The sequence below is a fragment of the Chelmon rostratus genome, chromosome 14, assembly GCF_017976325.1.
Source record: "Chelmon rostratus isolate fCheRos1 chromosome 14, fCheRos1.pri, whole genome shotgun sequence".
NCBI lineage: Eukaryota > Metazoa > Chordata > Actinopteri > Chaetodontiformes > Chaetodontidae > Chelmon > Chelmon rostratus.
The window spans coordinates 15,057,347-15,074,859 of NC_055671.1; the positions used below are offsets into that span (position 1 = coordinate 15,057,347).

The 17,513-nt window shown below is 41.4% G+C and overlaps 1 protein-coding gene across 1 annotated transcript; it reads right to left on the reverse strand.

The window, feature by feature from the left end:
• Nucleotides 1-3,559: 3,559 nt before the first annotated feature.
• pafah1b1b (platelet-activating factor acetylhydrolase 1b, regulatory subunit 1b) lies at nucleotides 3,560-16,820 on the reverse strand. The gene is made up of 11 exons (XM_041952411.1): nucleotides 16,666-16,820; nucleotides 10,636-10,921; nucleotides 9,227-9,311; nucleotides 9,033-9,107; nucleotides 8,572-8,778; nucleotides 6,877-7,045; nucleotides 6,585-6,687; nucleotides 6,114-6,342; nucleotides 5,316-5,417; nucleotides 5,077-5,233; nucleotides 3,560-4,863 (listed from the first exon to the last, which is right to left on the reverse strand). Exons 2-11 carry the CDS (start codon nucleotides 10,665-10,667, stop codon nucleotides 4,790-4,792), a joined length of 1,233 nt encoding a protein of 410 aa, XP_041808345.1. The 5' UTR covers nucleotides 10,668-10,921; nucleotides 16,666-16,820; the 3' UTR covers nucleotides 3,560-4,789.
• Between the last annotated feature and the right edge of the window lie 693 nt (nucleotides 16,821-17,513).

Sequence of the window (17,513 nt, forward strand, 5' to 3'; positions counted from 1 at the left end):
CACATACTCAAAAAAAAAAAAAAGAAAATCTTTGTGATGTACTGCATCACAAGGATTTCCTCTTCATCTGCAGCTACTCATTTCCATCTGGCATGGTGTGCTGCTTCCTATGGTGGATGTTGTGTCTTGTATGCTGTGAATGTTGATGTTATCGTGATAGGTAATATGGATAGACGGCAAAGGTGGCTGATGCAACATCTCCCTCAGGGTACAAATAAATCTTATCTTAGTGTTACTATTAGTGGTTTATGTTACGTGTGTGTTTGTCTACATACTGTATACAGATGCATGTATGTAGTGAATGCATGGCAACAGTCTTTGATTGGGCACTGCTCAGTCATATATATCCTCTACTGCATCACAGGGTGATCTGACCGTCTCAGCCAATGAAAACAGCAGCTCAGATGTACATAAGAGCTGCCTTCGCCACGCCATAAGTCCTGCCTGCACATACAAACCTACTAACACCATTACTATATGAAAAAACTAAAACTCAGGAGGATAAGACACAAATGCAAGTGACTGTGTGTGACTGTGTGTATGTGTGTGTGAGGGGGTGGGGGTCATTTTGCAACAGGATGAGATACCATGAGAGGATATGTGACAGAATCTGAATCAAGCAGAAAAGGGAGAGGAGGGTGAAATGAGGGAAGAGAGAGCTGCTGCACATGGTAAGCACATGAGCTGCATAAAAAAAAACTATAGGCATGCATATACAGAGAAAAAGGGGAGGCGGAGGAGGGGGTGGCTTGTGGAAAGACATGGAGGGTGGGAGGGATGTGAAGCAGGGACGGGCTGACCCAGTTAGAAGTGCTGCATCACTATTGGATATACAGAGCAGGGACAAAGAGGAAGCAATGTAATATTGAAGATTTTAAACAAAAATCAAAGATTAAAAGGAGTAAGCAAAGAGCATGTGGAGTCACATATGTGGGGATAAAATAAAAAGAAAACCTTCAGCAATTGTAACCTACACCTGTTTGGATGCTAGGTCCGAGCATATTGAGAGATTCTACAACTAGGGGGAGCCACAAACGCGAAAAGTTTACATCTCGTAACCAAATGCGGTTTGCACAATCAAGGGTCATGACTTGGTTGATGCATAAGATTTGGTTATGATTAACTAATTGTTTTCCTATGATCAATCTAAAAACTCACAGATTTGCTGCTTGCATTGTATGAGATAAATGGACAAAAAGAAGAGCGCCTGTGAACAGGAGGTGGTTCTAATATTTCTTACGTGCAAAAAAGGGAAGGCCAAAAATGTGATTTTTATAATCAAAAGTTATTTTCATAACTCCAAACCTAATCAAATCTCAAACACTAAAATTAAATTACTCTTTCCAAAGAATCCAAATTTTAATTTAATGTAAAGCATCTTTGAGAATGACAACATGCTGTCAGTTGAAAATGGTATATATTATCACCACTGGCCTATTCTTTGGTCAATGGAAAGTTGAAAATGTACACTTCTCTGAAATTTAAACATTATCGTAGATTAATTTTGGTGTTGAACACTTGGCGTTCATTCTGAACCTTCAGTCAGACAAAATACTTATTCTTACTCTAAGCACAGCTGCAATTACAACTCCAGTCCTAGATGTGGAAAGCATGACTGAGTTTAACAAAAATGTCCATTTTGCCTCAAATTTTCCTTGATCTCTCTGTCATTGTGAAGACACAATAAATGCAAAAACAAATTTCTCCTCTGCTGCCTCCGCTGAGACGCAATATGTCCAGGCTTATTATTTTTTCCATGACATCCATGTGACCACTGCTCACTAGACAGTGCAAGGAAGCAGGGTTTTTTTCTCCTTATAGGGACATTGAACCTCTCCATGCATGCTGCCACTAGAGAGCGCCACATCCTGTAACATACCTTGTCCACAGCTGCTCCAAACCTCCCCATCGTCCTCCTCAGGCTTTGCTGGGATTAGAACGCTGGTCACGTAAACTATAGTGGGACTCACGTAAGATATACTGGGGTGACACACAAACCTACATATTAATACAGACTGTGCAGCTGTCTGCAGTTGAAACTACTAGTATCTTCCTGCATATGTTAATAAAGAAAAGACAACCAGCTATATGGAATTTTTCAATCCTCTCTGAGACAATCAATACTGCTGCATCTGACAGAGACCAGCCTGGTGTATACACTGACCTTGAAACCTCTCAACACTTCAGTATCACGCCAGCTTATCTGAATCAATGCTGCCTTGGACTTGCCTCCTCAGCAGCTACCTTTTCGCTCCCTCTCCCTGCCATATATCTGTATCAGTTTTGTCAGAGGGAGAGAAATGGGTGACCTAGAAGCAATATAAATGAGAAAGTGAGCTTCTTCTACCCTGTTTTGATGCCTTAACTTGCATGAGGGGAAAGTGTGTGCAAGGCATGAGAGAGTGGTGGCGAGTGGATGTAGGCCAATGTTTCTACTCCAGTGCCTCTGTTGAGAAACAGGAGTTTCAGACTGAGACAGGTTTATTATCCTTTCATTAAGTCCCATGAAGCCACTTCTCACTTCTCTGTGCACACATGTAGCTCACTGGTTTCAGTCCACCATACTGTGTTCCCAATGTCAAATTCCCTGCACTGCACGACCCCTGTGCTGTAACAGCTTTCCTTTTCAGAACCTGCATTTTATGTTTTAGTTCACCACTCCGTTTGTTTCCTGCTCCTCCACTCTCACAGACCTGCAGGACAGAGTGAGGTGTGGCGCGTGCACACTTGCCATCCTGGCAACTGTTGCCAGGATACCGCAGAGCGCAGAGGAAGAGTAATTGCTGCTGTGTGGGTGAGTGAGCAGGTGTGTGTGTGTGCGTGTGAGCACAGAAGTAGGCTGGGGTACCGTACATAATTGATAAGGGGGCCTGAACTGTCCCTGCTGCCTTCTGATGTCTGATGCCTCACCAGTCTGAGTTTGCAGTGTAAGTAGCTGTGCTGTACCTGAGGAATAAACGTCAAAAGTTATTAAACTGTCTGTGATACAAGTCTTACATCCTCCTCCCTATCTCCCAACTCATCTTTCATTGAAAAAAAAAAAAAACTACTAGGTCAGAACTGATCTGTTCCTCCTCTATCTGCTTCAACAATATTTACAATCAGCGTGTGGCCCGTGCCTGGATTGAAGTTGGCTAAAGATGCTTAGAGGCCATGGTGGAGCACCAGACCGACATCTGTGCACCACAGCCAGATAGTTATACATAAATAATAGTTGCTGTCTAGAGCAGTCGTTTCCCAGATTTTGTCTGGTGACCCATTTCTTTCTAAACGCTTTACTCTGACAGTTTAAGTTATCAGACCCAAAGTTTGTATTAAAATTAGCACTTCATGTCACAAACTAATATTTGTCTGATCGAACCAAACTGGACGTTCCAAATGCCAAAATTGTGTCAACTGTCACAGCACCCCATCCAAAAGTTATACACAGTGACAGATTAAATGATGGAGAAAATGCTTTCAGCTGAAAGAAAGTCTTAGCGTTGGTGAACCCTGTCTGACTCCGAGAAGTTTCTCCTCTTTTCCTTAAAAAAGAAAGGACAAAATAGATAACTTATATTTACAGAATTTTATTTCATTATGTTGCAAACAATGACATCCAGATATATTGATACACAACTTTTACTGTGCGTGTATGTGCGTTTGTGAGTGTATGTGTATGTGTGTGTAAAGAGAGCAGTGAGACCACAGAAAGCAGAATGAAAATCCCGCGCGAGGGAGCCCTCAATGGGTTAACAAGGCAGAGATAGCGAGCAAGAGGGCACTGGGCGATTCTCTGGGCCGACATACACACACACACAAATCTCATAAAAGGTGAGCAGACTTTTTCCTCTGTAAAACACACTTTTGCTATGGGGCGTGTGCCTGACTGTGCTCTCAGCAGCTTAGGGATCATTAAGGTCCTGTGAGTGTCTACTAGAAAGCGAGTTTGTTAAAAGAGCTGAAGTAGTATGAATGAACACAGTGGGCGAGAAGCTTTGCCTCCTCTCTCGCCTCTGACCGTCAAAGCAGAGACGGCGAAGAGATTCTCCTGTCATAATATACAAACACACACACACACTCATACAATGTATACACACATGTACACGTGCACTCGCCCACAGAACCTCATGTGATTCAACTAGGGAGCTGCATCCTGCTTATTTTTTTTTCTTCAACGTGTTATCATCTTGTCCTAGACAGCTTCCACTCATTCTCTTTCCTTTATGCTCACTTTCCTCGCACCTTCTCTATCACCATCCACGCAGTGACAGACCACAACAATGGAGGCATGGAGTTGAACAAAACAAAACCCAAACCCCTTCAACAAGGGGAGGGGGGGGCAGTCAGTCAGTTAACCGAAATCCACCTGCGCCAGCACACAAGGATATTTACCCTTTGAACTGACAGGAAGTCATGACAACAGTATGCAAATTCGGCAAATTTAACAGTATACAATTTTTTTGTTTGATTCACCATGCAAGGAATACTTCTTATCTTTTGAGTGTGTTTATGTGTCAGAGATTGCGTGACATTTATTAAGCGTACCCTACATCCAGAATAATTTACATAAAAGGACAATAGTCATCTTAATAGGGCTGGACCGATGTAGGGGAAGAGGGAAGGAGAGGGGAGCGAGGGGAGGGGACGGGGAGAAGGTAAAGCGCCATGGTCAACTATGGTTTGGAGTGCGGAGGTGAGGGGCTGGGCTGGGTGTCAGGACAGAAGGAGGAGGGCTGAGGTGCAGGAGAGGGCTGGGGTAGGGTTGGGCTTTAGGGCTGCTTAGGGGGGGTGAGAGATGGAGGCAGTCTCAGCGGCACTCCCAGACTTTGACTGTCTGATCGACACTGCCCGTCACCACGTAGGGAGCAGTCTTGTGGAAATCTGCAAGACAGGTAAACATTTGTTCAGGTATGGTGCATTAAAGATAAGATCAATAAATTAAACAGGTTCACCACAAGGCTGAAATAAGTTTAATCTGACCTAAAAAGTGAGCGTTTCTGCTTTGTTCTGTGTCTTTATAGATTCTGTGCAGGTTACTCCTGAGAAGCAGTATATATAGGAGTTAAATTTATTTCATTATTAACTGTGTCTTACCCAGAGAGGTAACAAAGTGTTCATGGGCACACAGGGTCTTCATGCAGCGTTTGTTCTTGTAGTCCCAGATCCGAAGGGTTTTGTCATCGGCACAGCTCACTATGAATCTTCCTCCAGGATGAACCAATACCCCACGTACCCAGTTGTCATGTCCCACCTGAAGAAACACGGCAGCTTATTTAACACTCCCCTCAATCACAAGAAGTAACACTAAGACAGTCATCTGAACCATTACTCACCAGAGTCATAAGGCAGATGCCAATGCTGACGTCCCACATCTTAATTGTTTTATCTCTGGATCCAGAGAGAAGGAAGGGGCCAGGTTTTCCACTCTTCTTGCTCTACAAAACAGAGATACAAGGAAGACGTAAGGAACAGTGACTGGCTTCACAAAAGACAACGCAGTCTGTCATCAAAAAAGAAGCCATCTTAGGGATGATGTGGCAATTTTCAGCCAAGCTAGAGGTCTGGTTCTATGGGTGGCAATGTTGGGCGGGGTGATTTCCCTGACCTGTTGATGTGGCACCAATATCAACTCAAAATCTTAATTTGTCCAACACGGTAACATGGTAGCATTGGCATGTGAGCATCTTAGCATTTGGCTTTTACCACTATGTGCCTAAATACAGTCTGTCACTAGCATGGCTGCAGACTGGATTATGAACATAGATGCAGATGTGTACATGCCATGTTTTTAAAGAGCTCACAATCATGTAATTGTGAAATAAGTGATGTGAAAACCTGACCTATCACTAATCTGCTAAATCCAAAACATCCTGATGGCATCTAATCTTCTGATTAAATTCAATTAACAGCTAGGTGATCATCTCACAAAAGCCTCACTGGTCTCACTGCAACAGTACTTCTTCTGTTTTATGTAACAGTATTAGTTAATAAAAGTGCATTAATGTCTTAGGAGGCATGGTCATTATTTCAGTGCATATGGTTGGTCATCGCTAAACAATTGTGGGAAACCCTGCAGATGAGCCAAACATCCTCTGTGGGTAAATGTCAGACCCTGACGCAGCTGTACATACCTCTGAGCCGGTGGCCTCTAGGATGGTGGGGTGAGCACTGTCAGGAGCCCAGGCGATACACTCTACCACATGTTCATGCTCCCGCAATTCGGCTTTGCACTCTTTCGAGGCGACCACCCAGACACGCACTGTCTGGTCATTGGAGCAGCTGGCGATCAGCGAGCCGTCCTGGTTGGGACGCACCATCCGCACCCACTCCCTGTGGCCTGTAAATGTCTTCACACAGTACCTGTAGATGGAAATATTGTTGAGTTAAAAGAACAGCTTTTAGTATAAATGAATCAAAAAGCAATGAATTATCATCAGGGATTATATTAAGATCATGGGAAGGAAAAATGAAAATACAAAAATGGAATATGGCAAAAAAATATGCTAAATGATAAACCATACTCAAAATGTAAAATTACATCAATCTAAGTCTCTATGAGAGCTCATGATGGTGAGAGTTGAAATGAGGCTCCCCTTACTTACCCAGTGGCCACCTCCCACATCTTGATGGTCTTGTCTCTGGATGCAGACACTATGTGGTCACCATTTGGCATGATGGCTACAGACGACACATTGTGATCGTGGCCTAGATGAAACGGTCAAGAGTTTAGTTCTACAACTGGTCTGCATTTATCTTAATCCTTAGAGTATTTGCTCATAAATTTGAATTAAACTGAAAAGAAATTGTCAGACTTCTGTGTTTGTATATTAGATACAAAACTTTTGCAGGTGTTCCGGTATCTTAACCATTGTTATTTCTGTAAGGCTCTCTTACCATGCATTGTTCGGATGCACTCAAACCCCTGAAAGTCCCAGAGTTTGATGCTCATGTCAGCTGAACACGAAGCCAGCAGTTTTCCCGTCTGGTCAAAGGAGATGTCCTGCACAGAGTCTGTGTGGCCCTTCAGGGTTCGTTCAAAGTCCCCTGCCTCATAGTCCCAAACCTAAAATCAGACACGAGCAACGGAAGTCGATCAGGCACGTCAGTGTCATCCTTCCCAATTATCAAACAGACCTGTATACCTTCCCTTAATATCCAATATAACCAAGAAATAGCTGACATTGGTCAATTCTAACCAGGTCTAGCAGCCTAAGGACTCAGATGCAACACTATTTGAGCAGTGTGCAACGCTGGGTTCAGCAGTTAGTCGTCAGTGGCGCACTGGGCTGTATGTGCTGCTTTGCCTGATGCAGTGAAAAGCGATTGTGGTGCCACGCAAGTCACTGGAAATAATGGGGTTCAGACCATAGTGGTGCCATTGTCGCATTGTGCCTAAAAGGGCCTTAACAGCAAACATGGCTATATTGGCATAACAGATGTAGAGGAATGGCAAGTCAGTGACAGATCAAGTTTTTGGAGCTGTAAAATCAAATGACCAATGTGTTTTTTGACAGATTCAACGGGAAGCATGGGGTCGAGGTAAGATGTGTTTTGACATTAAACTCTAATTTGAATGCTAAAATTGTGCAGATAGACATTGTTAAATAGTTAAATTGTTAAAACACAGTTGTTGAGGATATCCGCATAGCCAAGGTTACATACATTTAATAATCTACTGAGACTGTTTAACAAATAAAAAGCCAGAAAAGGAAAAAAAGGGGATGTAGAATAAACAGGTTTGTATGTTTCCCAAGGCGCTGTGCTCTGGGAGTGTTGCCTCTGACAACATGAGCATCAGCCCATCTCTACATAGATGAGCAGTGACAAAGCAGAAAAACGAGTGAGTGAGGAAGGAAGGAAAGCAGGGAGGGAGGGAGGGATGGAGGGGGGGCGTGTTGAAGCAGAAGCACTGAGGATAAAAAGGGAGAACAGGCTCAGATCTGCAGTACAGCTTTGATCTGAGGGGTCAGAGCTGCAGAGGCTACGTTGTGGTGTGCTGCAACACTCACTGATTCTGCTTATGAATGCAGCTGCACGCAGCCATTACTGTGTTTTAATAATCCTACTGGGGACACATTTTCAAAGCAGCGCTCACTTTAGAAACAATATTACATTATGGAGCAAATGGTGGCATGTATATCTGAGGTGTACACAACAATGCCAGAGAGCACACATGGGACCTCTTTAGGAACAAATTTATGCATAACATATCAGTGTTTTTAGGGCACTATTATAGTAGATCAAGGGCTGTCCCATTAGTTTTCTTCAACTTTTAAAGAACACTTACTCAAAATTTTAAGCACTTAAGCAAATTGCATCGATACACTGTTAGCAATATATCAATACCATTTCTCCCAGTGCACTGTGATACATTTGTACATAGCTGCCAGTTGTGTAGGCACACCAAGACACACGTAATATAATCTAATAGACACACAATAACCCCCAGTGTTTCTTGAAACTCTGTCAGAAAGGTATCGATTTAACTCTATGAGCATTCCAGAGGCTGCAGTGATGTGGATTGTATTGCATCAGATTAAACAGTGTTTCTAATATTTGGTTTTCTCCCACAGACAAAGACACACACACCTTGATGGTAGCATCCTCAGAAGCCGTGACCATGACAGAGAAGACGGGGTGAAATATGACACGCGTGACTGGAGCACGGTGCCCACTCAGGGCGTATCTCTCTGGGGGACGGGGGATCCACTCCTTGGGGTCTCTCTTCTGACCTACAGATCCTCCATGTGTCATCTCCTCCTTCGCCTCATTCAACTTTGACTCCAACTCCATCACCTGAGGCAGAGTGGTGAGTCAAGGCAGAGGTGTCAGAAGACAAAGAAAAGAATGTACATTATCATGCTGTCCATCAGGTAGTTCAGATTTCCAAAAAGCCAATGGTTTTGTGTTTACATTTTTCTAGATAGGTGAGGGAGCATGGCAGAAAGCAATGAGCACTACATTACAAGTTGAACTGTCCATGTCATGACAACTTCACTGCACACCCACATTTAAAATATGCTATCAGTTAGCACACAATGGTTCCTTACCTTCTTCTGTAATCTGATGACTGAGGTCCATTTCTTCTCCAAAAGCCCTGCATACTTTTTATCTACCTCTTCATTCTATGAAGGGAGAAGAGACAAGACTCTGAGAAACGGATCCACATTCCTCTTAGTAAACATGGATGTACACTTTTTTTGGTCATTTATTCTGAGATTTTTAGGCACCTGTCTTGCCTTACCATATCTAACTCTGCCTCTTTCTTGAAGGTGGAATAGGCCTCCTCATATCCATTGGAACGGAGATAGTCGGCTATAGCCCGGTTTCTGAGAAAGTGGAATAAAATTGATTTTTGAAAGGTTTCAGGTGTTAATTTCTCACCAATTACAGATTGGATCCTGACAGATGATAGCATATACCCACTGCCAAAGTTAAGCAGCCAGTATTCATTCGACTGGCCTAAAATTGTGCTAAATTAATTCCATGTCAACAAAGTCAAAGTGACGTTGTCATTATTATCATCCTGCAATATGTCTTCATTAAATATCCACCTTAAGAGGCATGCTGGTTCCTCCTTAAAAGAGTGGAGACCACACCCTGTATAACAAATGGGAGCAATGGGATTCAAGTTTCACAGTTCCACCTTAAATGTCAGCAAATCTGAGTGTGTGCAATAGGAAATTACAATCCTTCAGTGAAGAAAACAAAACATAAGGACCAAATCACAGGGAAACTATGTTTTGTGCTGCTATGGAAACTAGAGACTTGCCACAAAGAGAGAACAAGTACAACACAGGGACAGGACAACCACAAGCACAAGGAAACACAACCTTAAACACACATATAGACTCCCACACAAATACACACAGACATAAGCACACAGTTATATAAATGAGTGCAACAGCTCTTTTATGAGAAAAAGAGTGAATATTTCATGAGTAACGGTGCTAAATTTAGGCTGACGCTTCAGGGCTACTTTGAACGGCTGGTAATTGTAACCCTGATTCAACTGTTCTAGACTTTGAACATTAAACCATCACTGGCAGAAGGATGTCCACTAAATTTTCCCAATCAAATCCTATTGTAAACACATCAGAGCAAAAACAGTCCAGATTTTCTTGACTGAGAAGGTTTTACCATGAAGATAAAACATCTGCTGTTTTGTGCTGTCTAGACTGGGGTGCATACAGTATGATCAGCCAGACAGATGTCACTGCACAGTGCCGCTCACACTAACCAGCCATCATCTTGTTAAGTTCCTCCTCCTTCCCCAACCCCCTCACTTCTTTGCTCCTGTCATGTGGGTTATGAAATATTCACTAAGTAGCTATCAAGTGAAGCACCTTGAAGCTCACATCTCTTCACATTTCCTCAATGATTACACATTCTTGTAAATGCACTTTCACACAACATCTGCATTGACCTCTTCTGGATGATTTAGCTCAAACAGCTTTCTATTAAGAGAGGAAAACATGATGTACGTCTTTGCCATGTGATCAAATTTCGAGGTATTGCTAAAAGGCCTACATGTACGCACACTTAGATGAAAGAACTCCTCTTGAGCAATGTATGTGTGTTGATCTACATAGCTATTCTTGTTTGCATATGTGATAAGCGTGCACATCCAAATGTCTACATTCAGGCACTCACAGTTCATCTCTTTGTCTCTGTGACAGCACCATGGTGGCTGCTGTTCTCTCCCTCTTGGGGAGGTGAGGGTGAGGTAATGTGTTGGGGGAGTCTGGCTGGGAAGTGTGTGGTGGGGAGGTGTTGAATCCCTCAGTGATGTTCTTCCTTCAGAGACTCGGAGGTGGCAAAAAGAGTGTCACACAGAGGGAGGTGAACTGGAGATAGTACTGTCAATCAACAGCTGGGACCAGGCTCCCCCAGTATTCACCGGCCCAAAGCTCACTCACTGATCATGCGTGCCCATCACCTGATTGAGAGAAAGAGACAGAGAGAGACAGGTGACTAAAAAACAAACAAACAAACAGGAAAAGTGATTCAGCCGAGCTGCCAGTACAGCTAGGCCCCAAGACAAGTTATGAAAGAAAAAAAGAGACAAGAAGTTGACACCTTCCACTCTTCTTAGTTATGGCTTTTTCTTACTTTCTCTCTGTCATGTAATATATTCATGCAAGATGTGCTACAAAAATTTACAGTACAGTTTAGGTTTTATTGAGGTTTTGGTGAATGGAGTAGAGCAGCAACAGGGGGAAGTACAACACTTAATTCAACAATGCTGGGAAGTAGGAAAAAATGATTCTTACAGGCTCTTTCTCATCCTCCTTTCAAAATACACTGAGAAAACATATTTATTGATTGATTGATTTATTATTAACTAAAGACTGAACTAGCAACTTTCTACCATCAGCATGCTTGTTCTGAAACTCTGGATGTAATATAAGCAAACAATCATTTTTAAAAGGTAGCAGCTGATTCTGCTAATTGTACCTGCATGGCTTTGCACCAATTATCACATCAATAATCTGTGGGAGTTTAAAATCATTTTTTCTTGATCATAGTTTTAAATCTGAGTTTTAGGACAACATAACCATCCCAATACAAGAGCACAGATCAACAGCACATGCTGACGAATCAAAATACACCTCTCAGGGATTATGAAGCTAATAAGAACATTCACTTCCTGAGCTTCAACACTGCTGGTACCTGGGGCCACAATAGCACGAAGCTGCTTAGTGGCTAGACGAGACAGCCTAGAGTCTGTGTGTGTGTGTGTGTGTGTTTCTAAGTGATAGAGACCTCCATAAAGCTGACAGTGCAATGTAAAGAAAGGACTGGGCGGCAGCTAACAGGATTAACCCCAGACAAGGAGAGAGGACCTTAATAGTAAGCCCTTGCCTGTGTTTCTGTCTGGTGCATCATTCTTGCCTATTTCACCATCCGTTGCCAGCTGCTGCTTCTAAACACAAAAGACTACTCCAAGAAAATAAATAATTGAATGATACTCATAACATTCAGATGCTATTCCTGCATATATTTCTACTTTACAGACAATCACTGGAGCATTTCCTTACAATGAAATTATTGCAGCCACAGAGAACAAAACATTTAGCCGGGGACATGCCAGAAGTGTCCTAGAAAGAACTCCTTTTTCCTGCCTGTAAACATGATGAGTGCTCTAAGTTGACAGCACAGAGATAGTGATTCTTGCTGAGCAGAACTCTCTACGTGGTTCAAATATAGCCATTTGACCAAAGACACCACCCTCTAAACTATTACGTAACTAAGACAATCTCGGTAGCTTTGCACCTGCCTGAGACTCTTAATTCACTAGCAACTGTATTTGAGAGGAATGTTTTAAGGGAACACACAGATAAAGGGGTGTGTAAAATAAGCAAGTGACAGTATGAGGCCTGGTTTCAGTCAGTACAAGTATTCTTAAGAGTCATCCAGTTACAGTATTGAAAGGCAAATCTACAGTTATCTAGGTGCAAAACAGAGAGAACATGGTGTGAGCAATAAATCAAGAAGGGTTCAAGGTCCTGTTTATGTATCAGACTTATCAAAAGGAAGTAATGTGGAGGGGTTTGTTTACAACCTGTGTGATTATCTGACCACTAGGCCCCCTTCTACTTAAACTAAGGCTTACTTTGAAGGAATTTGCACACATAAACAAGATTGTACCAAAGGAAGAGTAAAGCCAAAAGATCAGATACATCATGCATCTGTTCATTTGTGGACACTGCCTGTGGTCAGTTCAGGCTTTGAACTTTACGAGACAAACTTACATAAAAGGTTTTTGTTTTAAATGTGTAAAGAGTTTCATCTAATGTAACTCATTCAACAGTTGATTGTATTAGTCATCAATTTAATAACTTTATGTGATTTTGTGACACTCTTTTCAATCATGTTGCCCAGCCCTACAACCTGATGATTACAGTGATTCCCCCATCATCGCCAATGAGACCACCCCCCTCTGAAAGAAACAGAATATTTTATCTATGTTCTGTTGTGAGTTCTTCACGTTCAGAGACCTTTATATTCAAATTACGCATTTGTTTTTGCTTCCATCTCTTTCCGCTCATCCTCTGCGGTGTTCCCCCTGCCGTCGAAGTAGCAGGTGCAGAGGTCACCAACTTTCACCATCACTGTCACTGTCACTACCTAACATTAATTCTGTGAGTAACTTGATAACAGCCCAAAATAAAACTTGTCTGTTCTCTGCAAGCCAGTGTCCACACTACGCGAAGGTAAAAGAAGAATCACTCTGACCTCTTTGCAAATGCAATTGTTTTTGTAGTTCCTAGCAACTACAACAGTGATACATCTCTCTAGCAAATCACTTCAAGTCATTTTCAGGCTACTTTCATATTCCCTGTTAAATTTTCACATTCATATATCATAATTTCAGTTTATCAACTTAACAGTTTTTGAACCAGGACCTTCAGTAAGCTCGTGAAAAATATGGTGTGCCACATTTAGAAGGCTACAGGTGTTATTTCAATGTGTCAGATATACATTTAATCAACATTCAGGTAAATATCAGAATCAGATCAGACATATTATCCACAAATATCCAATATCAAAAAGGACTCAGATCTTGATCAGGGCCGAAAACGGACTGGGACATCCCTAGTATAATTCCCAATAAAAAAAACCTCTGCTTTAAAAACTCACATTTAAGCTATAATAATGCATTTTAGATGGAGAAACATTCCTACCGCAATATGTGACAGACCACATGCGTCAATATGGAGGCTAATAAGAACATAAGTAGCATGATAACCACATTTAATTTACTTGCCACTGTGGAACACTGAGATGTCACTTGGAGGTGAGGCAGAGCAGGCTCCCATCTCTGCATCCTCTCTCAATCACTATACAGACGTAAGAACTTACGTGCCCATCTTGCTTTCTCAACAACTACGAAATGTCACCATATTGTCTTGGTTTAAACTGTGAAATGTAAAAAGGTGATCAGATGACATGACTAAGCTCCCATTAGGCTACAAAATCAGACTGTGACGTCAATTATGTCTCATCTATCTGCCCCCCCCCAGGACTTTTGATCATGAAATTGGGCTATAAAGGCTTGCTTCCTGAGATACACGTCACTGTAAGCTGAATAACTTTGAGTTGTTTGGCTGTTGGTAAAATGAGGTACAGTAAGCAAGTGGTGCAACATCGCTTTTAGCTATGGTAACATAAGATGGACATTAGGTCTACCAAAGCTAATAATCATTTCCATTTTCAACACACCTATCAATTATTTTCTCAAACATCTCTAAATATGTCTATAAAATAGAGAATAATGTTCATCAGTTTCCGAAAGCCCAAGATGACATCTTTAAATGTCTTGTTTTGTCCCAGTAATTGTCCCATACGATATCAAATAAAACAGAAAAAAGCATCAAATCCTCGCACTTGAGAAGCTTGAACTTGATTAATTACACAATTGACTGATAAAAATCACTAATCAAATAATCAGTAAATAAAAGATTTGTTAAATGGGCAGTGGCACTGAGGTGTTTTAAGAACATATCAATTACTAACTTCAATAGACATTGCTAATTTAAACTATTGTTTCAGCCTTTGGGTGGGGATACCACTTTTACATAATGATTACAGGTAGAACGAGAGGGTATGCATGTCCTAAGCCTCCTGACTCACTTTAATGAATGCATCATCAAGTCTCAATTCAAAACTGCCCTAATGAATAAAACAATTGCAAAAAACTGTAAGAAATTCCTAGTATGATAAATCGTTTATTACAATTCGAATGTTATTTTTCAAAGTAGGAGTGATTTATAAAAAAGAAAAAAAAAGCACTGAATTACGAGGAGACAATCAATGTAAACTTAACAAAACAAAAGGCAACGAAACCAGCCACAGGCATGAATTCGGGCTGCACATCAAGTTTTCAGTCATTGTGCTCCGTTTGTGTCAAGCTGCTGTACAATGCCCCTCCTTATGGGTGACCTTCAGGCCAAACAAGTCCCTGCTGGCACAAACTGAACCGCAAGGCAATGTTTGATTACAAATCAAAACATCAAGGCAAATCTTTTCTTTCCTTTAACTAGCAGCCACCACTACTTCATTACATTTTCTTAATCACTGTCTCTCAGGCTTTTGTGAAATGTGAAATGAGCATATCACCCAACAGTAAAATCGCTCAGTTCAAAAGTTAGTCAGCCTTTATCTAAACATGCTGCATGTATCAGCAATACCGGCAGTCAAGATTTAAATGTGACTCTTGTCACTGTTAGTGACAGAATATCTAAATATGACATCAATCCATCTTTGTCTTTCCACTTAATCTGGAAGTATTGTACTTTAGTAAGTGTAGTTGTTAATTAGAGGAGAAAAGGAATAGCAGGGATGTAGGTATAAATGTAGCAGAAATAAAACCTTCACTGAGCTTTCATCAACAACATCTCATCGTATTTGAAAAAATGTATTTGGTAACACCTTGAGATTCTGGAGTACTTAAAAAAATTGGGCACATATTAAGGTCCATAGTCCATTCTACAGGCATGGGCCTTCAGATTTAATACTTTGCAGTAGCAGTTACAGGACAATAACCGGGCATTCAATAAGATGGTAATATTCAGCTCATGAGACAGTTTAGTACATCTCAAGAGAAATCAGTATAGCATATCGGTATTTCGCACTGGTTCTTTTTGAGTCTCCACCCTAACGTTAATTGTGATTCCTCAAACGTTGATAGATTACCTTGAGGGAGCGTGGAGTATGCATGAAAACAACCCAAATCAGCTTAAGACTGCTTTATTTGTTAGAGAAACAGGTCTGAGTTCAAAATCTAGTTCTGGTGACGTCTTTCTTAGCTTCGATGGCCACAAGGGCAAAGTTGCAGCAATGGCTCAGCAACGCCCTTTCCAGCTAACATTAGCTTAGCACGATAACGTAGACGTTAACTGGAGCTGTCAGTTTAAGCAGGCTGAATTCCCAATACCATACAGTCACCATATCAAAAGCACACACTGGGCGTTGGTCTTCGCAGACATGATGCTAAGCAACATAGTCACTTGTTGAAAATAAAATAACAGTTTCCCGTTAAAATGTGTAGGTGAATGGGATATGTAGCCCAAGTTTGATTATAAGGCTATTAACGTTAGCTGACATTTCAGGACAACACTGGGTTAACTGTTTAACTATTACCCACACAATTTAAAATGGTTCCACAACAAATAATGTCAATGTTTCAAAATTAGCATTTGATTAATGTATTTCACAGAACCATCGCAATTATTTTCACCGGGCTGTGGGAAATATGGCAGCAAGCTGACAGCAACTAAGTTAGCTTAGCGGCTAACGTACCACGTTAGCTCATCCCCACAGAACTTCCATAAATAGACGCAGCTAACATTAGCCAAATATTCAGCTAGCTAACAAGGTTTCACAACAAGTGTCTCAAGTCGATACAAAGCACGTATTGACGGAGAAGCACAAAATCCGTTTGCAATCGCGTTCTACATAGTTGAATAATATCACCGCTGGATTATTTTAATGGTCAGTCACTAAATCGATGCGCTTGTGAATGCCAACTTTGCCACTTAGCTTAGCTTTCGGCCTCTCCGCCATTTTGAGATGGTAACGGGAAAGCGCAGACACTGCAGGCAATTCGTCGTCAAAAATAACAAGTCTTTCTAAGTGCCAAAACAAAAATATAGGCGCGTGTAAAAACTACTAACTTACCATCTGGCAAAAGGTCATTCTCATATCTGCTTGACTGGTCTCAACATGCGATGGGAAACCCTGGTTTTGATGTGGTATTGTGACTTTTCACATCACCCGGCACGGTCGGTCAGATTTTTTCTCCTCTTTGGTACCACCGCATTCGCCCGGCCCCAGCTAACGGTCGCGATTGGATATCGGCCGCGCGCACGTTTAGCTGAGCGGAGGCGCGCAGTGTGCATTTCTCTCGCTCTTTGAGTTAAAGGGAAAACACACCATAAATATAAGTTATGTACGTTATTTTTATTATAATTATGTACACACAAGTTTTAACTTATTTGAACAAGTTTAACTGTAAACAATCACTGAGATGAGCAGCAGTAGGACAGACAAATCATAAAGCTCCTCCTTAGATGGGGAATAATGGAGCAACTGCCAGGAAACTACAACAGAACCTATAATAATTTCACAGTTACTATATGGATACATTTTCAGATTAACAGGTGTAAGACATACGTTGAATTAGCAGTTATTTGGGGTAGTATTATTACATTTATTAATATTATATTCAGTTACCTCACAGTCGGTCAATGATTTGGTGTCAGTGGATCAAAATGGCACTTGACAACAAAACCAGTTCAAAGTGTCATGCTCTCATTTCCGCTTTAGTAAGCCACTAATTTGACTTGTAGAATGAAGAGATAAGATGCTCAGATGCTTATTGTTTCCCAACAGTCATCTCAATATTCACAGCAACAATGTGGACTGAATTACAGTGGACTGCTAGTCCATGTCTGAAACAGCCATAAAGATTATTTTATTTCATTCAGGTGTTAACTGTATATAATATACCATGTCTGTATGTGCTG

Bases quoted from the DNA above. Each gene is read 5' to 3' on its own strand.
- pafah1b1b (XM_041952411.1), bottom strand. From the start codon at position 10,667: ATGGTGCTGTCACAGAGACAAAGAGATGAACT. The intron at 6,688-6,876 runs GTAAGAGAGCCT...CGTTTCATCTAG, and splicing joins GTGCATCCGAACAATGCATG to GCCACGATCACAATGTGTCG. The intron at 5,418-6,113 runs GTATGTACAGCT...TCTGTTTTGTAG, and splicing joins TAGAGGCCACCGGCTCAGAG to AGCAAGAAGAGTGGAAAACC.